Here is a 25388-nt window from a genome sequence, read left to right on the forward strand (position 1 = left end):
CATAAACATTAATATGAATATCAATAATTGCATATGACTGAAGAAGTAAAGCAGCTGTCAGTTTAGGAGAACAGCAGACAGTGGAAGACTTCCATAATGACGGCAATCACAGTTTTGTACTCTAGGCCTTTAAAACAACAGAATCTCTCACACTGTTCAAACTCAATTAAAACAGGTTAGAACTCTGAAGAAAAAGAAACCTTATGTTAATGGAAAACTGCCCTTGTTATTAGTGTGAGCCTTGGAGGAAATCCAACTTTCCTCAACCAAAAGTAAGATTTCACTTGCTTATATGCTATTTAAGAAGATATGCATGTCTTCATGCTGTGTTAGCAATAAACATCACCAAAGGTCATTTATTTTCCAAGGACAAAAATATATTTATTCGATTGTGAACACACAAATATTAAAATTAATGTACAAAACCAGTTTGCACAGAACAGTTAAAAATATTAAAAAGTAATTTATTTTTTACTAAAACTATTTGTCATGCCACTGCACGTTTGCTCAATAAATATTAAAAATATTTATGAAATGTCTGGAAAGCTAACAAATACAAATTAGAGGCAATTTAACACCAGTAAACCACCTTGCAATACTAAAAACATAATGGGTTCAAGGCATTGATAACTGACTACAATTAGCGTCAAGAAAAAATATTCAAGTTTGGAGTGAAAGCATGCAAACAATATTGAGGATTCTTCAGGGGGACAAAACACATCCTGAGCAATATTTGAATTAAACTATGCATTGAAGTGATACTCTTTGGCTGCACATGACAATAGACAATTACAAATCAGACAAGCGTTTAAAAATAAACAGATCAGTATAATGACCCGTATGACAGCACATTTAGACTCTATTCAGTACTGAAGAGAAACAGATGTACATGCAAATATATGTTCATGTTAATGTATATTGCGGGCTTATTGAACAAGTGAATTCTAGAACTTGCTACTTGAGATGTTTTAGTAAATACATTTAGTGTATTATAAACAGAAACAACTGTTTCATAGACTCCAATACAAAACATCTGCATTAAAATCAGACAGAATCATCCAGCTCGTTAGGGAGTAATGAGTTCCACATCATACTACAGTACTTCAAATTAATACCTTGTTAAAACACTGAGGCGTACAGTACAGTACAGTATATCAGTTACACTGACACTGTTTCTTCAAGTATATAAAACAAAAAGAAAAGACATATTACTGTGTTATATAATTACTTTTGAGACCAGTGCTGGGGAAATGAAAGCAGTTTGGTTCGAAACAGGCTTTTAAAAACACAGCATTCTTCACAAATAATCTAAATTTGCCAAACCTGGACCTTCTCAGCGATGACGCACCAGTTGGCATGATCAAAATACGACTGAAGCACATGTAGCTCCTCCACATGCCTCTCGATGAGCTCCAGAAGCTCACCTTCCTTGAACACGTGATAGTAACGAAGGAAGGAGTCTGCTGACTTTATTTTGTTCTGCTTATTCATCTCTCTGTCCTGAGTGCCTTCTGTGCTGTTAAAGAACTGTGGTACCTCTCTTTCAGGCCTGCCTTCCTGCTCTCCACTGGGCAGTCTGTTGCTGTAGGCACGGTCACATGCCTCTTTGTCGGCAACAGCAATATTCTGATGTGTGACGAGGTCAGGCAAGGGCACAGCGCCGCACGTGTGGACTATAGCAGCAGACAGGCCCCGCTGTTCAGTGGCAGAGTTGCCATTTCTCTCAACCCTTGAGAGCTTTGGAGGGTCCTGGTCTACCACAGACCCAAAGACATCCTCGTCAGAGCTGTGCCTCGATGAGAAGAAGCTGGAGACCTGCTTGATCAGACCCATGCCTCTGTTGAGCCCGAAGACCTTAGTCTCATTTGCTTCTTTCATCTGGGTGCTGTCATCACAGGACGTGCTCAGTTCCCTGGTAGACCTAGAATTGGCGGCACCTCCAAAATCTAATACTGAATCCAGCGACCTGGAGAAAAACCAGAGCTTTTTCGATTTCCCGTGGGAAGTGGATGCTGTTTCCTCCTCGCCCGCGACGGAGGATGTGCTTTTTGTCTTCCTGTGCTTGTCGTTGCCATCAGTGCCATAGCTAGCGCAGTCTCCAGTACTGGAGCCTCTCCGGTCCTGCCTGGCTTTGCCTGGATAGCCCCTAGTGGCGGGAGAGGACGGGGGGTGAGGGTTCCAGGGGACGAAGATGTCCTGCTTCTCAAACCTGCGCCTCTTCTGTTCCATGGCCCACACGTAGATCATCACCCGCCCGCCAACTCGCAAGGTGCGCGCCATCTCCTTTATGGCCCGGATGCGGCGCTCTTTAGTGGAGAAATGGTGGATGACTGAAAAACAGAAGGGAGGCCATTATGGTGCCACCATCAAATATACAACAGTCCTGGCACACCAAGAAGCTACACTAATACTCTCGTGTACTGAGGTTCCTGCCTCTAAAATCCTCTGATCTTCTCAAAATCATTTTGTCGTTGTCAATAAAAGAAAAAAAAAGTCCCTGGTGCTCCAACACATATACACCTTTATGCACTTTTATATAAGTTACATCCTTTGTTACATGTGATCAAGACATGCAAGTATCACTATCATAGTGACCTACAGTAAATAAACTTATGTTCTATTTTTTCAGCGCAAATTCTCCTCATTAGTAAAGGGGTTTAAGTTCAATGTACAATGCTCTACACACAAGGACACTTAGACAAGTAGGTCTTATGCTAATTATCACTGGAAACACACAGGGAAATGTATTTGCTTTCTAAAATTACAATACTGTTCTTTTTTTATGCATACAAATGCTATTTAATCCATGGAACACAGCAATTCACCCATTACCTAAGGTACACAGTTGATAAATTCTTTGTAAATTTGTCATTCTGGCAAGTGTTAAATACTGCAACAGTTGATAATGACTGGAAGTCAGAACAACTCCACAGCACACTTAAATAAAAACGAGAATTGCTTTTCGTATGCAACTGTGAACAAAGCTGCAGAAAGAGATATCATTTACTTCAATGGTACAGCAAGACAATGAACTTAACATTTAAGTAGTGCATGACTAAATACCAGCCATTATGTATGCACATCACATTTTATGGAATAACAACATACCACCTTTGTAAAAAAAATCATATTTCCAGGACCCTTAAATAAATCTAATCTAATGAGATACAGATACACACCAACACATTTTCTATGCTTCCTGTCTAGCCCGTCATAAAACCTCCTCCTACATATTGTACATTAACAGTAAAAGCTAAAATAAATATGCAGATTTCGTGCGTCAGTGGCGTATATTTTTCAACCCACTTGCACTCCACAAAAAGTGGTCTGCGTTGCCTGGTGACTCACTGCCTGAAAACCTGATGACCATCAGCTTCTGAAAGAGATAACTTATCATTTGTAGCCTGGTAACTCGCAGCCTCATTCACTTCATTCTTTAATAAAGGGACATTATCTTCTCAATTGCAAACAGATGAGTGGCAAATTGATACTCAACAGCCATGCGGCATACGTGTGTGTGAAATGAATAATGAACAAGCAACCCCGGAAACAGAAAGCACTGCATGCTCACTTCATGGAGGATGGAAATTTACCGCAGCAGTCTGTTATCTACATATAAAACATGAATTGAATTCTGCACTTTGGCTTTCTTTGTAAATCCCAAACCTTTTTGAAAATTAATATTGTATGGCATGAAGTATTACTAATCCGTATAGGACTCCAACAAATTCAGACCTTAAGTAGAACAGAAACCTGAAAACCTAATTTAATGAAAAGCACACACTGCCACAAGAGTCTGCCTGGTTTAACCCAGATCTTAGTGGCCAGCAGTTTATCTGTCAATCTATTTTCTAACCACTTCATTCATTCACAGGGGAGCCAGAGTCTATCTTGGCAAGCAAAGAGCGCAGGGCAGGATACACCCTGGACAGGACGGCAGTCCACAGCAGGGCAGAAACACACACACACTCGCACCAGTGCCAGTTTTGCCAGAATCCAATTAATCTACCTGTGTGTCTTTGGACTGCTGGAGGAAACTGGAGCACCCAGAGGAAACCCACGCAAACATGGGGAGAACACACAGACTCCAGGCAGATAGCACCCCAGATAGGTCTGGAGTTGAACCCAGTGCTATGAGGCAGCAATGTTCACCACTGAGCCACCATGCCACCCCACCCGCCAGCAGTTTATTGAGAACGCGAATACCTTGGGCCAGACTAGAGGACCACTGCCCTTACTGTGAGGCATACTGTGAGGAAGCATACCACTGCTGTGTACCTGCAATGGAGAGAACAGCATCGAAGCAGCCATCCCGGTAAGGCAGCCGAAGACCATTGCACACCTGCACCTCGTGACCGTGGCTCCTGGCTGCCTCCACCAGGGGGCGACAGCAGTCACAGCCCAGCTTGAAGGTCTCGCTGTTGATATGGAGGTATTTCCCATTACCGCAGCCTGCAGCATCGAACAAGAAGGAAAGACATTAGTTTGTCAAGTACCTCATGGGAGAAGTACTGAGAAAAATAATTTGGTTAGTAATACAGCGCTGTAGAGAAGAATGCAGCAAACATTGAGCTATTTTCTTTATTTTAATAATAATAATAATTCCTTACACTTATATGGCGCTTTTCTGCACACTCCACTCAATACTCTTTACAGGTAATGGGGACTCCCCTCCATCACCACAAATGTGTAGGCCCATGTGCTCACCACAAATTAGCTAGTGGAGGCCATGATTGGTAAAGGCCAGGGGGAATTTTGGCCAGGACAATGAGGGTAACACACTGTTTTAGAGAAACGCCCTGGGATTTTTAATGACCAATGAGAGTCAGGACCTCAGTTTCACGTCTCATCCGAAAGGACGGCACATATTTTACAGTATAGTGTCCCTATCACTGAGAGCATACTGGTGCACTAGGACCCACACAGACCATGGGGTGAGCACCCCCTATTGGTCCTACTAACACAGTTCACAGAAGCTTCTTCTGTTGAAACCATAGCCTTTATATCAAATCATGAAAACACATAGTGCAACTTGTGTTTTTTAGAGTATAGTGATATTTGAAGCTATTCATTTAAAAGTAAAAATAGAATGATATTTGAAAATATTTAAATATATCATATAGTGATATATATATATACACCTTTTTTATAAAGTAGCTTATGCCTGCTAAGAGTCCAGTAACACAAAGCCGGAGAAACATGAGAACATGCAAACGCCTCATGGGAAAAAAACTCCAGACTGATATCAAAACCAATACCAAAGATCTATGAGACAGCAGCATGAACCACCACACTGAAGTGCTCTTACTTTTAGTTTTACAAAATGTATTTTTCAATGTGACTGAAATATCAGAAGCATAGTTTCCCAGTGAAAAAGCTGATCTGGGAAACCCAATTCTAACAATAAAGTTAGAATGTCACAGTCTTTTCAAGGAAAAGGCTTGGAAGTGCAATTTATCATCCATCCACCCATTTTCTAACAGCTTCAGCCTATTCTGGCTAGCAACGGGCACAAGGCAGGATACACCCTAGATGGGATGCCAGTCTATCGCAGGGCAGACACAGACACAAACACGCACACACACCAGTATGTATTTGGACTGTGGGAGGAAACTGGAACACCCAGAGGAAACTCAAATGTAAACAGAGAGAACATACAGACTCCACACAGCTAACATCCCAGGGCCTCAGCACTGCGAGGCAGTGATGCCAGCCACTGTGCCGCCTGTGTGATTTATTATTCCTTGCAGAAAGAGTTTTAGATGTAACTTCAGACTTGAGAAAATGTCTGCTGTAGCCAAAGTTCTGGTTGGTGGGATTTTAAAATCATCCTTGTATTATGATGTTTGAATCAAGAAGTTTCCATATAAAGTGTTTTTTATACATAATGTAATAAAAAAATAAAGTAATATTAAAAAATAATTCAATTAAACCAAAGTATAGAAACATTTATAGTTTTTTCAGCCTCATACAGTCATCACCCAAGAGGTAAGCCATGAAAGGAAAGTTTTGCCAAGTCCTGAAACAAAAGTCCCACTGTTGCTCATTTCTTATTTAAGCCATACTTACCCTGTGCCGTGACATCATGGCCTCCTGACAAGTCAAGACATGAATCCCCTAAAGGCTGCTGACCATAAATGTGACTGGTTTGCTGCGCAGTAGCTTAATTCTCACATACATGTCTGCTTTCGTCCCACTGCAAACCTGAATAGATGCTTTTGGCATACAAGCTTTAAAAGATTTGGGACACTTCTACTCAAGAAGTACTTAATAAAGAAGATAAAGTGAGGTTTATGATTAACTACACACTTCTGCAGCACTGGCGGTGTTAGCCAATGTTACTATTTGATTGGACCTGGGACGCTTTTAATGAAGGCGATTAAAATCTTTTTTAGATCCCAACTGAAAAAACAAATAGGCATCCCTCAATGTTTTAAAAAAAGTAAAGAAGGACCTTTTTCTTGGACCTAACCTAGTACTCCTCTGTTGACATTTCCATAGGTGGAACACCCCCACCACTCCAAAGCACCAAACAAACATCAGCAAACTGACAAACATTAGGCTCATAACTACAAGGGCTTTTTTCTTTGAGTATTTAAAACAGGAACATGTTGGGACTTGCTGGTGCTTGCTTCACGTATACCATATGTAGTATCTTGGAAAGCAAGGTTGCTGTGAAACTGAATCAACTCGAAAGATCAACCATCGGCTTGGACTGATAACAGCTTTTGATCTGAAAGTACAGTAAATTTCAAACAAAAACTGTGCCATTTTCAACTGTGACTGTTCATTTTTGGTCAATCTGGGATATAGTTTTTCATGCCACTCAAATGAATGACTTGCCTGCGAGTTAAGACTGGATATACAGAAAGACACACAGAGGGATAAACAGAGAGACAGGTAGCTGCACAGATAGATGGAAGCTAGATTAACTGTGTGTCTTTCCTTTAGCAGCATTAAAAAAAAAAGGATCCCTTAAACATCCTAAAGGGTAGTGATCTCCAACTTTGATCATAGAGAATATCAATCTTCCAAACTTTAAATAGCACTTTAATCTTAGTTTCTCCTAAAATTGGTTCAAGTAATTCACAGACAAGTCTGGTTTTTAATGAAAACCTTAGGACTCAGTATCTCCAAGAACTACACACCCTGGAACATTTCAGTGGGGCTTCAGAAATTACTTGTGCTGTTGACCAATAATAAGAAATGGCTTTAACTTATATTGCAGTAAGTGTTTTGAGAACGAGGGACCCATGGCGTGGAAAAAGGCTATAAGCTAGCTCCTAACAAAAATGACCATGGTGCAAAGATGGACAAAGAGCTAAGCAAAATGGACATACCGACATCAGCAATGATGCTGCCTGGCTCTTGATCCAGAAGAAACTGGCGCACTCTGGGCCAGGCTTTGTAGCGGGTATCACTGAAGTAGGGAGCTATTTTTTCATACACACTGTGAACGTGATCCCTCTCCAGCCGGCTGGCCTCCTTATCCATTGTCGACCCCCTGTTGCAATCATCGATCTGTCTTCCAGAATATTACAGCTGGAAAACAAAAGGGATTAAAAAAACTGAGACTTTTTGGCTTGGTGCTGTTTGTTTCCAGAACTGGCATGAAGATAGTAAGAAGCTCAGGGGAAATTGCTATTACAAAGCAATGTACTCTATGACGTTACATACTAATACACACACTTCATTGTTCAAAATTGAATGTTTTCAAAATTATTTTCCAACTTCTTGTTAAAGGGGAACTGCAATGTTATTTCTAGATTTCTGGGTTAGAAAGAATCGGCATTGCTCGGTGCAATCACAATTAAAGTCAGTAAAATCACAATTAAAGAAAGATGTACTGTACACAGTAACATGTAAAACCTGCAAAAGCTCAAAGAGACCCTACTACATTGTAAAGAAGCAGGCTTGTGAATACATCTTTTAATCCAATAGAAATATTGCTCTCAATATGAGAAGGTTTTGGCGACAAATACTACATTAACTCTCCATGAAGATCGTGTTGGAATATTTCTGTGGTGAAATGTCTGCCGCGCACCATGAACTTATTCCTTCATCATCACATTACACTAGTCATTTCAGAGACTAGTGAGCAGGAAGGGACGTTTTTCATCACAATTTGCAGGAAGTCTCACACTCACCCATGGCAAGACCAGCAGATATCGACAATGTGGCGACCACACAGTACTTTCACTACGTTCACAATTTTGTGCTTAATTGAACAATTTTGAGATACCGCCGTTTCATTTATTTTATTTAAATAAATTTTATTTTGGTCTGAGAAATTGTGACTACAGCTCCCCTTTAATTTAAAAATGGAATCCCTAACACCAGTTACTTGTTACTGTAATGGGTTACCTTTAAACATAATCCCTTCATGGAAAGTAATCCCTGTAATGGAATTCAAGTGAAAGTAACAGTGGTGCAGTGGACATATCACCTGAGTGGAGTTTGTGTGCTTTCCACATCTTTGCATACGTTTCCTCCGTGGTCTCCGACTTCCTCCAACAGTCCAAAAGCATACTGGTATCTGGGAAAATTGACCCTGGTGCGAATGTGTGCAAGTGTCCATGTCTGTTTGTCTGCCCTGAGATGGATTGGTGAACTGGACTTGATGAAGCGGTTACAAAATGGATGGATTCTCCATTTCTGGTTGGAATTTCACAATCCCTGACAGATCTACATGTAAAAGAAAGCTCTATGTTCTGGCCTCCAGTACTTTGTATAGTTCTATGCATTCTCGTTGTGACGACAATTATGAGAACATTTAAACTAGAAGAAAGTTCAGCCTTCAGTTCTCCTTGCTTTCCAAATCACACATTCACTGTCCAACCAGCATAAGATTTGGGCCCAATGTTTTAAACACGAGAGGCTAGCACTCTGAGCTTTAATCAAAATTCAAGATTTGTTAATGAACAGAGTACAATATACTGTATACAACACATTCTGGTTCCCGATAAATGTAATAATAATAAAAATAATTGCTTATACTCATATACTATAGAGCTTTTCTGTGCTTTACAGGTAATGGGGACTCCCCTCCACCACTACCGATGTGCAGCATCCACCTTGATGATGCGGCGACAGCCATAGTGCGCCAGAAAGCTCACTACGCACCTGGTATCAGTGGGGAGGATAACAGAGTGAGGAAGGCAATTCATAGATAGGGGTGATTAGGAGGCCATGATTGGTAAGGGCCAATGGGAAATTTACCTAGGATGCCAGGGTAACACTCCTACTCTTTTCAATGTAGACCCTGGAATTTTTAATGACCACAGAGAGTCAGGACATTGATTTTACATCTCATCTGAAGGATGGCGCCTTTTAACAGTATAGTGTCCCCGACACTATAATGGGGCATTAGGACCCACACAGACCGCAGGGTGAGTGCCCCTTACTAGCCCCACTAACAACTCTTCCAGCAGCAACCTTAGTTTTTCCCAGGAGGTCTCTCATCCAGGTACTGACCAGGCTCACATCTGCTGAGCTTTTGAGGGTTGTCAGCTGTGGGCTGCAGACCAATGTTAATGTAAGAATATCTAGAGAAAAAGTCATTTTCAGCACATAATGCTTGTTTGGTCAAACCGTACTATATTGCTGTCTGAAGAAATGGGAGAGGATAGGAGAAAAGTACAATGTAAAAATGGAAGCAACAATTATCAATTAGATGCCAAAGCATATAATATGCTCAGTTCTTCTTAGGAGGCATTGGTTTCTAGTTAGCTTGCTGCTTACACACGTGGCAGGAACTGACTATTCAATCAATTTATGCCAGCCAACAACTCAAGGCTAAGTTTAGTAGATCTGTATGGGCTAATTTTTCATTAGCCTTTCAGTGAAAGAGGACAGAATTTTTGGCATACTTAAAATCTCCATCAGTCCAGGAAAAATAATGTAGATTTCTTCCCTCATCCAATCTTATTTGGATTTAATGTGTTGGCAGAGTAAAACAAAAGATTTAACAAAGAGGTCTATACATACCCTGAGACACTGTCAAAACCATAGAATCACACCTGCTATATTAGGTACTGTTAATAGTGAGATAGCTCATTCAAATATTAATGGGTTAGTAAGAGACCCCTGAGGAACTTATCTGAATAACAAACTCATTTTTGCAACTGACAGGAAACAATAAACAGTTTGGCAAACACTGACAAAAATCATATTTTAACTATATATTTAGTTGATATACAGATATACTTAGGAAGGGTCTCCTGAGTGTCTCAATCAGTAAAGGTGCTCAATCAAAACACAGGTTCTGCTCTCGAATTCACAGGTTGCTGGTTCATCCCTGAGCTAAGTCATTACCCAACAATGACTGACATCTCCCTAGAAGTGCCATACAGCAGTTACCATTGAGAGATGTCAGGGGGTTTGTGACCTTGCAGTGCTCTCAGAGAGAGATACTGCTCCTTCAGTTAAAACTAACTCTGCTGTGAAACATTATTGATCTGCCTTCAAATGATAAACACGATACGGGTGAGTTCACAGTCATTATTCTTCTGCTGTGGTACAGGGGTGTATCTCTAAGCCAACTAAATAAACAATTCACAAACCCAAACACAATTAGGAGGGTATAAAATTAGAAATAAATATTTGGAAATGACCAAATTCCTCAAAATAAAAAAGGCAAAACTACAAAACAAACACAGATTACAGAATTGAGTCCAGGTTTAAGCAAGGATGATCCTATACCTAACAATAACGAGCAGTCCCTGATAACACCATTAAGAACTCCATTAACTTGAGAAGGAAGCTGAAGGTACAGTAGTTCATTTATCGAGTTACTGGTTTGACTCATTTGAGTAACTGGATTAAACTGGCTTGTTATCTATAGCTGCTACTGCTAGAAAAGAGTTAATATTAATAACATTCAGACCAGTACTGACACATCCTAATTTTATTTATGGAACCTTGCTAGCGCCTTGGGTAAAATGAGACCATCATTTGCATTAATGAGCTACGCTACAGAGCACAGTGTCTCATTTATTCCTGGTCTGCAGTCACATTCCTGTCAGGATGAATAAAGTACAAGGCAGTGAAGTACTGTCTTACCTGAAACATGAGGTTTGCTGTCTGCATTATCTACAGGAACACGCCAAACACAGTGGCACTTAGAACTACGTGACTTGGGACTCCCATCATTACTGAATCTAAATTGCAGCCCTGAGTCACTGTCTCACTGTAAAATGTCTGAGACTGGGAAATGAACAGATGAACAACCGGCTTCCTTTGAAATTTTGTTATTCCCTCTGAAGCCGGCTTCTCTTTGCATGTCATCCTCACAAAGAGAGCTCGAATATATTAGACTGCAAAGCGCTACCTTCAATTTAACATGCTGCCGTATTGTTTTAGAACGATTAGGCAAACGGTAATTGTGACCAGATCACAAAATGACAGGCTACCAAATAGCTGTAGCTAAAAAAAGTACTGTGCAGAAAACACAGTCACCCTAAATCTGTCTTTCTGTGACTGTATTGCAGGTAATGAGGATGCTTCTAATGGGTGCAAAAGTAACATTATTGTTAATCTTTTTTTCCAGCTTTTATCATGCATATGTCTCGTGCTTAAAGAAATACAGGAATAAACTTTCCAACCCATACATATCAAAGAAAATCCCGAAGAGCATGTCAGCCCACCTCCAGCAGCAATTACAACTGAAGCACATTGCAGATATCTGTGAAGATATTGGGCCAGACAGCTGAGAACAGCATCTCTGTATGAGATGTGGACAGAGGTACAGAAGGTACCTGCTGGTATTTTTTTTGTTCACCATCCACAGCCAGTAAACTCTCTCTTAAGGAGAACGTCTGAACTGACATATTAGCAGGCTCTGATTTTGCTTTCAGCAATGCAGAAGGGAAAAGCACACTAATCATCATGCCTCTTGTGAGGTCACTTACATAAGCCTTCTTTATCACTGCGCATCAGCAAAAGGCCTGGTCTGTTACTACTTTACAGTCCTTGGGAATCAAGAAACATACCAAGTAATGGATCATTCCCTTTATCTTGGCCCTTTTATCTGTTTTCAGAAAGCTTTTCTCTAATGATGTGGTGGGACAGTGTGCAATCTTACCGTTCCTTCAGGTTCTGATTATTGTATTCATTAACCAATACTTGCTTGTTAGAATCATAATGCTTTAATGAAGCTTTTAAAGAATGAAACACTAAACAATGCTGCACCTACATTTTGAAACACCTGTAATAGAGGTTTTTCATTGCATCGGCCTGGGCCAGAAATGTGGAAAATCAGAGTAATTCTAAAAAGAAATCCAAATGCATTTAGAGGTGTTCATTTTATTTCTTTCCAATTCCATTAAAGCAACTGAGTACAGAATATTTCAACTGAATAAGGTTCATATCTTAATAAAGGAAATTTGCTCTGCAGTTTTATTATTAGTATTGTCACCATTCCCTTTCAACCCACTCAACTTCTGTCCTTTGGTTGGTCTGACACAACAAACAACTTAATTGCTATATTGATCCTGCTAATAATAAATTGCTGTAGCAAGGATCATAACCACACCTGATACTGTGATTTGCCAATATACAACCTACCATAATACATAGACACCAATAGACATAGGTTTGCAATTCATACAGAGTATTAGGAGTAAATATTTTTCAGGATTTACAGGCCCCATTATATGCTTTTGTACTGAAATGGATTTAAATCTATATACTGTACACACACAAGTAGCTTTGTTCAATTACAATAACTGCACACATGGTAAAAGGAACTGGAGTAAGTAAATGAAATTCTTTCATGGCTCATGAACAGTTGGAGGCCAAGAAAGACCAAACCACAAGGTGTGACTGCTAACTGGTCTCTCCAATAGCCTTATTAAAAAGCAGCTGAGAGTGACTCTCTTTGAAGTCCCAGCTTTACTGAAATTTAAGGGTCTGTTTTACCACAGATCTCTTAATGGTGTCTGTCAAACTAGTCCAATGGAATAGTCGGAGGAGTGGGCAGTGTTAAATGACTTAGCAGCTACAGTATGTGTGTCTGATGTCTTGTAAAACATCTTATAGCCACAGAGAGATATATGTTTTCTAATAAATCTGTCCAAAGCCTTTTTAAAATCCTTAAGGTAAACAGGAAGTGTGTACTAGAACACTATAAAAGATGAGCTGAAAGGAGTCTTTTTTTTCCAAGTCTGAAAGCTCATCATTTTCAAAAATGCCTTTTTCTAGGCTTTATAGAGATGTTTCGAACCCTAGTCCTAGTCAATATTAACGCCAGCAACACAAAGAAGAGCGAGAGTTCCCATGAATTGTTACATGATGAACCCCTTCCTGCTCGCTAGTATCTGTAATAGCAAATGTAATGCAAAGCACGAGTGACAGACAATTTGCCAGAGAAAGTTTCCAACATGATCTGCATGCGGAGTTAACAAATAAGTTCCATTTATCAGCAAAAGCCATCTTGAAGTCGACAGCAATATTTCTATTGGATATAAAGAGATGTATTCACAACCCTTCTTGTTTACAATGTAGGAGGGCCGCTGTACTTCACTGGAAGTTTTGTCACCTTGTTCTGAAACGTAGAAGATGGCGCTGTGCATAACTGGAAATTAAGTCTATTTTGTGATGTAAATTGGAGGTATTATAAGTTACTGTGTACATTTTACTTTCGCTATGGTTTGAAATGCACTCATCATTGCTGACATTTTCTAAACCCAAAATATAAAAATAGTGTTGCAGTGTTCCCCTATAACCTATCCAAGGATCTCATCCAGCTGTTTCCTGAAAGGAGCCAAGGTATTGCCTTCAACCACATGGCTGGACAGCTAGTTCCACGGGCCCACAACCTTTTTAGGTAAAGAGTTATTGTAAGGAGAAGTAATACAAGTAGGCCATTTGTCCCATCTTGCCTTTTCTGCCCCTGGAAGTCAAATTATCAGTATCACTAATACTCCAAAAGACAGGCTTTGTGTCAGCTTACATAGAGATTGTGGCAATAGTGTAATGAAAGATTATTTGGATCTCATTCCAGGCATGGAATTAAGATAAGGACATTCAGGCCTTTTTCAGAAGAAGCAAATAACGGCTACAAAGAAGATGGAACTTAACCAAAGGGTTTCTGTCAGATTCCTTAACTTCAAAAGCGAAATGCTTTGTCTAATTTTTCCCCGAGACAGAACTCTGTGACGTTCCTCATTTGTCAGGTTGCTTTACCTCCAGAGAAGGGGCTGTCCTCAGCAAAGTTTCATAGTTACTGTTATGATCCATGATCTGCCTTGCAGAAACGGCAAACTGGCAAGGAGCATTAAGGTAAGGTTTTTCAGTCTATAATTCTATCAAAGCAGTCAAGCGGTCATGGGCTGAATGTCACTCTACATCTACTGTAAAAGGACACACATCTCTTTGAGCAAGTCAAGAGATTCACACTTCTTTCACCCTGCCTCTCTATAAAATAATGCTTAAATAGGGCTCCCTCAAAAATGCGACGCATTATTTCAGTCACAAGACCTTTTCTAAGCCAGAATTAATTTGGCACAATGTTTTTATCTTGGAGTGTAGAAAAAAAACAGGGCACAATTATTACAAATAAAAAACAGCACATTTTTAAATCTGTTAAAAGTGAAACATTCTTGACTTTACCACAAGAATTGGAAAATACAGAAAGGCTTCATTGTTCTATGGCAAAAACTCTCAGCCCTAACAGATCATTTTTCATATACAACCTTTCTGTTTAGCCCCGTTTCTCATTTTTATTCTGTGACACCTCCTGTCCAGCCTTCTTTTTGTTTGCAAATTTCTCTGTGCTTGTTTAGTGTTTTTCTTCAGAAAAATGAAATGTTACATCTAAAAATGTCATTGTTACCTAACCATGTTTCTACTGGGTCTGGTAGACTATAAACAGTAACTGTGCTTTTGAGACATAAATGGGCCTTTTCATTCATCACTGTCCAGCTTCATATTTACTGCATAACAGCCAGTGTATCTTGAAGAATGTCACTGAAGTCATGGGCGTAGGGTGAAGCAGGTTGAATAACAATCTCATCTCATATTAAATTCCAACAAAATTAACAAAGACACGGACAAGTTACAAATTATTAGCACAAAGGGAAAACAGAGATGGTGATTATTAACAAATGCAGTTCCAGTATGTCTTATTCTACTCATTCTTGCTTGTGGATGGATTATAAAATGACACATAAGCACATAAAATGAAGCCTGACATTCCTATTTTTGACATTAGTTCATAGTGTATATACATAAAGAGCACGTCTTCTCTTGTAGCTCTTAATTCAGGTGATGGTGCTGCAAACAGTGGTCATAAGAGGTTTGGTTTATTTGACCTACTGATGACTGACAAGTTTGTAGGTTACCCAAATGGCAGTTTTGGCTCCTACCTCTGACCTCACTAGTACTGAAATAATATATACAAATCTAAATATATAAATATATATAAACATCTCTTTGTGAGACACTAATGGAAAAAAACCAATCAGATTCCCCCCACCAGGTGCACTGTATCTGGAGCTGATATTTTTCACTTCCATTAACACAAGAGCATTAGAAAAACTGCAAACAAGAGGGGGCCATTTGGTTGTTAGCTTATTGACCTTGAGATCTCATCAAATCTTTTCTTGAAAGAAGCCAGGAATATTGTCTTACCAGCATGCAGCTGAGCACTGCTACTGAGATTTCCTGCCATCGGTATTGAAAATGGACATTTAAATCAACAGTGACTTCAAGTCACTGCAGAAAACGAAGTGCAGGCCAGCAGTACATACAGTCGCTGTAAAAATAATGCTTCTTCTAGGGACTTTGCAGACAGCATTATGAACTGTTATGCTGATATCACAATGGAAGGGATTAGTTGAGCTTTTTAGTTACTTAAGAGAGTTGAGCTCTATGGAGCTGAAAGTATCCCTTCAACATTTTCTTTGTCTTAAGATATTCACTGTCAATGGGGGAGGGTGGCAGTGAAAAGGTTCAGGTGTTCAATTGCACCATCTGATAGGACCAGTTGGGCCAGCTGACTACACCATTGACGAGAGCAGGTGATGAGAAGAAATTATACAGCTCCCACTTTGCTCTTTTTATGAAGTGTCCCTTGCAATAGTCAATTTTGTACTCAGTTGAAACATCAAAGATTCATTTTATGCAATATAACAAACCTAACGTTTACCCCTGAGCTTTTCTTTCCAATTAAACATTTCAGTATTGTTTAAAACAGTTTAACATTTTATCTGCACATAAGGGTTACAGGTAAAATACATTGACTGTTAACTTTAAGCAGTGGAACTAGACTTGTTAGGACCTCCGTTCTGTAGGGTTTCAGTCTTGCTGAAGTTTTTAGTGAACAGAATCAGCTAGTCAATGGCCGATTGGACAATTTATGAACCTAAACTTTCAGACACGACAGCTATCCAGGAAAAGAGTTGGAGACCCTTGGTGAACACTTCTCCTATAAAATATTTTGAGTTAAACAGCAATCACAAATTGCCTGTTTTAATTCCGTGACCATCTCTCGGGTAACCCCCATTTAAGGCATTTACATACCCACAGGTTTTGCATAGGAATGTTTCCACATTAAAAATGCATAAATTCCAGTAACTAAAAAGACCTCACTAATGGCAGGTGGATATGGTGATTTTGAAAGAGATGTCAGGTTTCATATTTCAGAGAACAATCAACACAAAACCACACTAGAACTTTAAACCTGTTAGCCTTGACTTTTTCCAGATCAAAACCCTTTTAAGGCTGCAGGTAGAAGGAGAGAAGAGATTTCTTATCTACAAAACCCCTTTAACAGTGCCTTTTTCCCCCCAAGAACCAGCGTTCTGCATTCCTGGTCAGTGGTATCCTTTCCTGTTTAAAACAATGAGCCAAAACACATCCCAGGGACTAACACAACCAATTAATAACACACTGTGGTGACCCTGAATGCAAAAACTATATATACAGTAAGCTACAACTGAACCACAGCATTGTGGAAAGACATATGCTTGGAATAACAAGAAGAGACAGAAAAAGAAACAAATGGACAACAAACAAGATTGTGTAACATCAATACTGCAATCAAGACTCCCAAATGGTCATGGGCAAGGAACATTATGGTTGGGCTTAGGATTTCTCATATTCTGTTCACTTTCAATACGATTGAGAAATTGAGAAATACATTAATCTCCAAGGAGGCACTGTCAGTACTTTGTATATCTTATTACTATATACTGATATAATACACTTTAAGCCTTGGAGTTTTGGAAGACAGTCCATACTGGGCAGGCTGCTGTGGAACAATAAGTTACACTGCCATTCAGATCTAACTTTGCTATCTGGGCCCTGTCCACCACTGAACCTCTAATCAAGGGAAATAAAAAAAATTAAACAAGCTTGAGGATAAAGCACAGAACTGACGTGATACCAGCTTGTGTCAAAGCTAGATGATGCCCTAAAAATCACAAGATAAACCACAATGAGACTCCGTCTCCTGGCAGCAACAGATGGGTCATTGCAGGATCCCCACTGTTGCTCAGCTGTTGTTTATAGTCACCACAAAACAATTAGTTTATTCAGTGAGGTGCATCACTTATCGTCCTCTGAAGGACATGGACAAATGAGATTTCCTGCAGTGGAAAGTGTGGCGTTTCACTGAGCTGCCCTTTACTACAAACCACAAGACCACAGACGGTTTTCATGGAACCTACGGAAGAAAATAAGGAATCTTTTAATTAACAAAGGTGAATGTAAAAATATCTTGGTACACTCTTTGTTTCAAACTGAGAAATGGAACATAGTGTGTTGTTATTATTATTAAAGTTATTTCTAAATAATAAATGTTATTAATTCATGTTTTTTATAAAGTGCCTTTCCATGACCCAAGGATGCTGTACACAGTGATAAAGAAAAAAAAAGTACAATAAAAAGTAAAAGAGACAAATAAACAAGAGCATACAGATTTATATAGACAGAATGTTGAGAAAACAGATAAAGGCCTTGGTGAAAAGGTGAGTTTTGAGTTTGGATTTAAAGAGACTCCAAGAATTTGTCTCTCATAGAGTCTGAGGAAGGGCATTCTATAACAGTGGAGATGGGACAGACAAAACTTTAATCCTGGGTACAGTGAGCAAAAGACCCGCCTCAACTGAGTGGAGTTGGAATCCGATTATTTAGATAATAGTACATATACTGTAAGATATGTTTATCTTTTTCTGAGAATCACATTAAAACTACAGAAGTGTAATTGTTTAATAGAATGGTAATGACCATCTAAGAACCACTAGCCTCTGAACCCACATAAATGAAATCACCCCTTCAGTATCTTATGATATTATGGTATCTTCATATTCTGGGTACTGGGTGACATTTAAAAATGTTAAAATCGACAGATTTGTTGCCTTTTTAAAGCTTCGGTATAAACAAACATTTTGGAACGGTTTGGTTTTAAAAAATAAAAAAAACAATCCCTTTGAGGTGAATCTGAAGATATTCATTGACACCAACTATTGTGCAGGTAGAAGGGTCAGCTGCAGAACTGGAACAAAATTTACTAGAATATTTACATAGATTTCAGGGTGGACAGGTTTTAAGTGTACACCCATTAGGAAATACATGCAAATGTAAACTGTTGATTTATGAAACGGCAACACTTGCGATTTTATAATTTGGTTGGGAACTTCAGGATACAGGGACTCGTGAAATCGTTGATGCATTTGTATCATTTAGCTCTCAATTGCGATTTAAATGAGTAAAAGTCATTATAAAACTATTTAGGAGACATTTAGAAGGATTTTTTTCTTTGGTGAAAAAGCCGAGGGTCGAAACACCAAAAAAGTGTACCGTGAAACGTACTGTACTTGTATAAGAATTATTCCTGCAATCGATAGCCTGCTCAAGGATATCTACTCAACAGAAATACAACATAACGTAGAGGTACTCCCCACAGAATAAATTACGCTATAAATGATAATATTGTGTGATTTAAAAAGTCATTATTGGACCTGTTCACTTAATTACAGGTAACAGGAGACTGTTCAACACATTTCATTGCCGTTTGGTCTTTACGACGCTACTGGAGTTATTTTTTGAGCGATGGAAATCAATGACAAGGCACGTGTTCATAATAGGAAGTGCTGTCCATCACAGCCATAATTCACTTAGCTTAATACAAATCTGATTTTTTACTTATGTTCAAGTTTTATAACTACTTCTTATTTAATGAATAAAGTCTAAAAATTATGTAATCGTATGCTTTTGATTACAAAAAATGTCACAACTGTGTTTTATCACCACTTCCCCGATGTTTGTTATTGGAGTTTTGACATGCGAGGTTCATCAATCAATACCAATATACAGCAGTCCAGTGCACACTTCGTAAAAATCTCCCGGAATTCTTGCTACGGTCAATGCAATGTATATTATTTTGGAAAGTTGATATTTATTCCTGAAACACCGAAAAGCAACTCGTTTCAAAAATTCACTTTAAACATATAATTGAAATAGATACATATACTCACCATGTCATTTAATAGGAAGTCACCCGCAGCGGTCTTATGTCATTTTTGTTTTGTTTTTTTGTAAAAAAAAAACTTTCTATCCTTCAGCCTCAACCAAGCATCATTTCAAAGCATTTCCATCACAACGGGCTGTGGCAACCAGCGCACGGACACCGAGGGAACAGCGCTAGACGCCTTCGAAGCAGACGACCCTGTGGTCTTTCCTTTAAAGCACTGCTGCTACATGAAGCACACAGTCATTTTTTCTTCCATCAACTTCCATCTTATTGATTTTGCTACCTTTCGACTGCCTCCCAGCCACGTTATGAAATTAAAAGAGTGGGGACATGTAACAGCCATCGGCAGCTTCCAGCTAACGCGCAGCCAACACAAGAGCAGGCAGACACCTCGACGGCTCTCATTGGGCAGCGCGCTCACATGACTCCCAGACACCAAGAACTGAGGCAAGCATGAGGAAGGAAGTTGCCTGTCACCTGCCGGTTGTAGCTTTTAAGAGCTTTCTGCTTTTTAGGATTTTTAAAGCAGTAAACACACAAACAAGTACTGTATCTCTCCGTTTTCACCAATTTCCTCCAGTACAGTCTAACGGCGAGCTGGATCCTAACACGGCAGAGAATTGGCACATCCTGGACCGGACAGCAGTCCATCACAAGGCATGCACACGCATGCCTGCGAGTTCAGTTTTGAGATGCCAACTACTGTTAACTACACAGTCGAGGAGTCGGGTATTATGGCTGTGACTATCATTAAAGAATACAATAGCTGAGTAGAGAGAGGGCGGATGAGCTGTGGGAAAAGAAGACTAGAAGAGTCAAGTGCTTAAGCTTTATCATAATAATAGAGAGTTTGTGAAAGGACAAACCACGTTCTTGTGAGTGTGTCAATAGCAAATATACAAAATATTTTTATTAAACGGAGTAGAATATATATTTCTGTTTTTTTAGTGTTATGTGTACTTATAAACCCTTTTAGGAATATGAGTTTGTAAAGTTCTGTTGTCTGTTTTCTTCTGTGATGAATATATTCTTAAGAATAAGCTTTACAGGACAGAGGGTTAAGCCACCCCCCACCCAAATTAGTTTGTATTGACCCTAATGAGGAGTAGGGTCAGCTAACTGAAATAGTACTTTACAAGCATTTACTGTAGAAGTATTTAATTTGCAGGCAATGGTTTTTACAGTATCAACATTTAAAATCTCTCGTACTGCAATTTTTTAAAATTAATCTAAACCTTCAGGTCAGATAGCACATTAATGTTTATCCACTGTTGCTGCAACACCATTAGAGGTGTTTGCAGAATAATGTATTGTAGCTGTGGGCCAGTGGCACCCTCAGGCTGGTCACCTTATTTGCCTAGGGGCATACTTAGAACTGATAACTGGCTTGTATTTGTTGATATGTAATATTTTTGTATGTATATTGCCATTCTTTTATTTCTGTGCACTAACAAGTCAGGCTCTGTACAGTAGTGTGTGTCTTGAGAGGTGGGGTTGCTGCCTGGAGCCAACTATTGTGAGTGCTGTTGTACTGTAGGCAGGGACCACTCAACCACTGCCTGTTAGCTTGAAGCAGGTATTTCTGGCTGGTTGTTGGGAGTGATGGACTAATCACTTAGATAAGAATGGTGTAACTGAACATTTCTTGCTAGGACACAGGAATCAAATTGTCTGTAGTATAATTGTTATAAGAAAATAGAAGATGTCCCTCTTTATCCCAAACCTTGTCCTTAAAGCCAGAGAGGTTTATGGGTTTGAAGGTATTAAAAAGTAGTGATAGTCATAGTGAGACATTAGTGTTTTTCTTTGTTAAATGAAGTAGCCGAGATTCATGACACAATAGACAAAATGACATAGGTACAATCTTTTCTTGTTTGGTTAAGAGGAACAAAGATAAGGCAAGTCAATAAAGTGGTAAATGTTTGTGTGGATATGGCACAAAATGCCTTGAGAATGTTTATTTCCAGGCACAGGAAATCAGATACGATTTTAAAGGGTTCCAAAGTTGTTTCATATGTTGTATGCTTTAGTTTCTCTTCCAAAGAAGTATCCCCTTGGCAGTTCTGTCTATCTCCTTTGATATGCAGTCACTTTTCCATTCCAACAATGGAATGGAATGTTAGTCATAAGCAGTACTTCTGTTGCTAAGGAGACTGTAAAAATATCACCTGAGGTCGTCTCAGCAACGTCCTGTAATCTGTGGGCGAGATATGATTTGGGAGATTCATTGCCCCCATTTGTCATCTTAAAAAAAAAGTCGTTTCAGCAGAGCTAACAGAAATGAAAGCAATGATTGTTATTCAAATGGTTGGCTTTAGAATAATTTTGTTATAGTGAATAATACATATTCTTCTAAACAGGGGCACTCAGTGGGCATTAAAACAGCTGTTGCAATATTACTATCATAAAGAAGTCTTCAAGGGACTTATCGTCTTTCAGTCATTTGAAAACTCTGCTTTCCTACTGCTCACAAACTACTCCCTGTTGTATAACTAATCTTTTCACAGTAACTATTTGCAGCTCCTCCTAGACATCAAGAAGAAAAAACTCATCTATAAACCTGAATTAAATTGTTGCAAACAGCTTTACTTCGTATTTTTCTTTTCCTTTTTGTGAGCAGTGGAGTTGATGTTTGAAATATAAGGTTCCCAGTCAGTAGGCCTTTTTATTGAGCATAGAAATTCAAACAGAGAGCCCAAAAGTAATAAGGTAGCTGTACATTATCAGAAAGTCATTTTTCCTGGTAAGGTCCCACACTATTTGGAGCCTAGGACACAAGGTAGGGCCTAAGAGAATGTAGCACCTCTTCTGAACAGCATTGCATTTTTGTAGACCTGAGGCAGGACCTCAGACAGAAGGAAAATATAATCCAGAACACTCAGTGAAAATCCACTCAAACATGGGGCGAACATGCAAACTCTACATGGACAGAAACCTGAGGCTTGAGATGAATCCAAGACTGTGAAACTGGGAGGCAGTAGTGCCATTATACCATCCTCGTTAGAAACTGCATATACTGTACAACATGTTTGTTCTTCAGCATTACACTATGAAATAGAAGAATATTTCAGGGATGAGTCAAATTTTGCCGCACTAAAACCTTGACAGCTCTGAAGGTCAGTAATGTAGTTTTGGCATCCTAAAGGATTGTCGCGGGTTGTGAAATGGCTATTGTCCAAATGTAAGATACCTTGAAGATACCTCGACCAGTATGACTCAGACAGCTCAGTTTTATATTTATACTGTAAATTACAGCAATGTTCCTGCCAGACTGTACTGAAAAGTGTGACTTCAGTTAGCTATTACCATACAGTACATGCTGGAACAATGTAAGAATCTTGCCCTCTGGTTCATATCCTATTTGTTTGTTTTCTTGCCTGAAAACAAAGACATCCTTGGGTCTAAGGTGCACATCACATCTACACATCACAAATATCTTGTGATTATATTTTTTTGCCAAGAAACGTGTGCAGAGTGGATAACAATCTCTCGGTGAAAACCTGACTTTTATGTTCCACCACCAGTAAACACAGATTTATGACAGGCCCACAAAATTGTTGATGCAGTCTGCTTAAGATGAGCCCAAGAATAGACCAAATTCACCAGCTTTTTCCATTAAGTGTTAGTGTAAGTGTATGCATTCAGGAATACTTATTTCTCTCAAAACGCATGAGCAATTCAGTAAAGTGCCTCTGACAAGTGTTATCGCTTGTCATTTTGCTATTTATAGGTTACTTATAGTTTGATGTTTTAAGAGGTTCTCTTTACAGTGATTCAAATAAATGGATGTATACTGTACATATATTTACTGGATACAGAGTGTGTTACTGACAAAAACAATCTGGCAGATTTCTTTAGAAGTACATCTGTATACAGTATTATTACATTGTAGCATATCAGTTTATTATTACATGATATTTTCTGCCCCTTAATTTTCACATCAGTTATTTTGTCACATCATAAACTATTTTTTATAACCTTCTTAGACACAGTTCTTCTGTTGATGTATATTGACTGGCCTTCAGTGTATTTCTGTTTTCATCTTGTTGGCAAATAAAGAAATAAAACTAGACTTGCTACTTCCTTTTATGATAGAATACTGTATATTCTGAAAAGTAAGCTTCTATATGGCTTCAAGGTATCACAGAATTACAGATTTTGAATTCCAGTTAAAGTCACACTTAATTTTTCCTTCAAACCTGGTCCATCTTATGTGCTGTTTCATAAAAGGGAGTTTCAAAGGAGTAGAACTGTTGAAAATGAAATTGTGGGAAACCAATTCCAGTTTAAAATGGATATTTTCTTTTTTGAGTAAATATTTCCAGGAAGGGACATTAAATGTAAACCTTAAAATGTTGATATTCAAAAGGTCAGATGCTCAGAAAGTAAAACATTTCTGTCTCCTACGTGTTCATGCTTGACAGCATTTTCCAATTACAGCAAAGAAAAATACAAATGACTGGCTGTTCAAAAGAGTGACTGCCCTGGGTTGGCTGTTATTTTCCAGGTACATGTTCCAGTAACCACAACAAGTGTTCATAAGTCCCAAAATGTGGTACAGATGAATGAAAATTTTGAAACATAAATATGAAAATCAGATCTTAGAACTAGGATTTTGTGTTCAAGGCATACACTGTATTATGTTCTGTTTTCTCCCAAACTCTGTTTTAGTTCATGTTGTCTCTGTTGCAAAAATGATTTGGTTGTTGCTTCCTAATCACTAACAATACAGCAGTTTCCCTTAAGGAAATTACACAATGTTAATTCAATGGTATTGTTAATATATTCTGTGTGACTTAATCAGACAAACACTTTGAATACACAGGGGGAAAGCCTGTTTTATTTTACTGAACTGTATCAAAGTTTTGACTGCTTTTTCTAAGCAAATAACATGAATGCAATTATATACTGTAGTACTGAATTGTGGGTACTTTAAAATATTAATTCAAAATACATTCAGTCCTCTGAGACTTATGAACTAGAAATTGTAACATTTTTTGTTTAAATGTATACTAAAATGAATGTATTGCTATTATTTTCTGGGGGATATGTAATAAAATGTAATGAAGTACTTAACATTTGCCATCACTTTGAATAACCACTTAACCTGCTAGCAATTCTTTAGACTTTGGGTGGACTACAACAGATAGAGAACATGCAAACGCCACGCAGAGTGCAGCCTGGGAATTGAACTCAGGACCCAGCACTGCAAGGCTGCAACACTGTGCCATTGTGCCACCCTACTTAAAATTTCACAGAGTAAACAAAAAAAGGTACAGTGCAAGTTTTATTAGAGAATTACTCTAAAAAACAGGCTGATTACCCTAATATTCATTGCTGGTGATAGCGGTTTGAAGGTTGCAAGGTACGGAGAAAGATCATTGGATGATCTACAAGTGAAAATAATTGGATTTTTAAAACTGATGTCTGTAACGGTAGGCACTGTGCTGTAAGACATAGTGTTTTTTCTGATAGGATTGTGGGATCCTATGGGACTTTTCGGAAAGGTGTTAACTTCGGTACTTCAGCTAAATTCCACTATGGACATGAACAATTAGGATTTCGCAAACGTAGCTTTTAATTAAGTGAAGCAATTCCTCACTTGAACTGATCTACCGTGTAGTGGGGCTTCTGGCGTTGACGTAGAATAGCTGGTGTACATTACTCAGGTGGGTGCTGCTCTTCAGTGGGGTAGTTGAAGTGCGTCCTCTCCTGTATGTGAAGCGTTTTGGCATCTTTCGGTATTAAACGCGGTATATAAACACTCGCAATAATCAATATAAATGCGAATAAAAATGTGCAGAGTAAACCACCGTCAGTATAACAACCTTTGTTACTGTACCTCGTTTATTTAATGGGCTATAGCCAGTCTTGATATTATGAAGCAAAAAAGACCAGGGTGTCGATCGACAGT

The 25388-nt window shown here is 38.8% G+C and overlaps 1 protein-coding gene across 2 annotated transcripts; it reads right to left on the reverse strand.

Annotated features, from left to right (window-relative positions):
* Positions 1-346: 346 nt before the first annotated feature.
* On the reverse strand, positions 347-20125 carry trmt9b (tRNA methyltransferase 9B). 2 transcript variants are annotated; one of them, XM_015341811.2, is made up of 4 exons: positions 19479-20125; positions 7341-7542; positions 4279-4452; positions 347-2330 (listed from the first exon to the last, which is right to left on the reverse strand). In XM_015341811.2, the coding sequence occupies exons 2-4, from the start codon at positions 7492-7494 to the stop codon at positions 1309-1311; spliced, it is 1350 nt and encodes a 449-aa protein (XP_015197297.2). In that variant the 5' UTR covers positions 7495-7542; positions 19479-20125; the 3' UTR covers positions 347-1308. The 2 variants fall into 2 exon arrangements, with proteins under 2 accessions (XP_015197297.2, XP_069046256.1); XM_069190155.1 differs by lacking the exon at positions 19479-20125 and adding an exon at positions 8447-8690.
* Positions 20126-25388: the final 5263 nt, after the last annotated feature.

This window comes from Lepisosteus oculatus, chromosome 5 (assembly GCF_040954835.1).
Source record: "Lepisosteus oculatus isolate fLepOcu1 chromosome 5, fLepOcu1.hap2, whole genome shotgun sequence".
Lineage (NCBI taxonomy): Eukaryota > Metazoa > Chordata > Actinopteri > Semionotiformes > Lepisosteidae > Lepisosteus > Lepisosteus oculatus.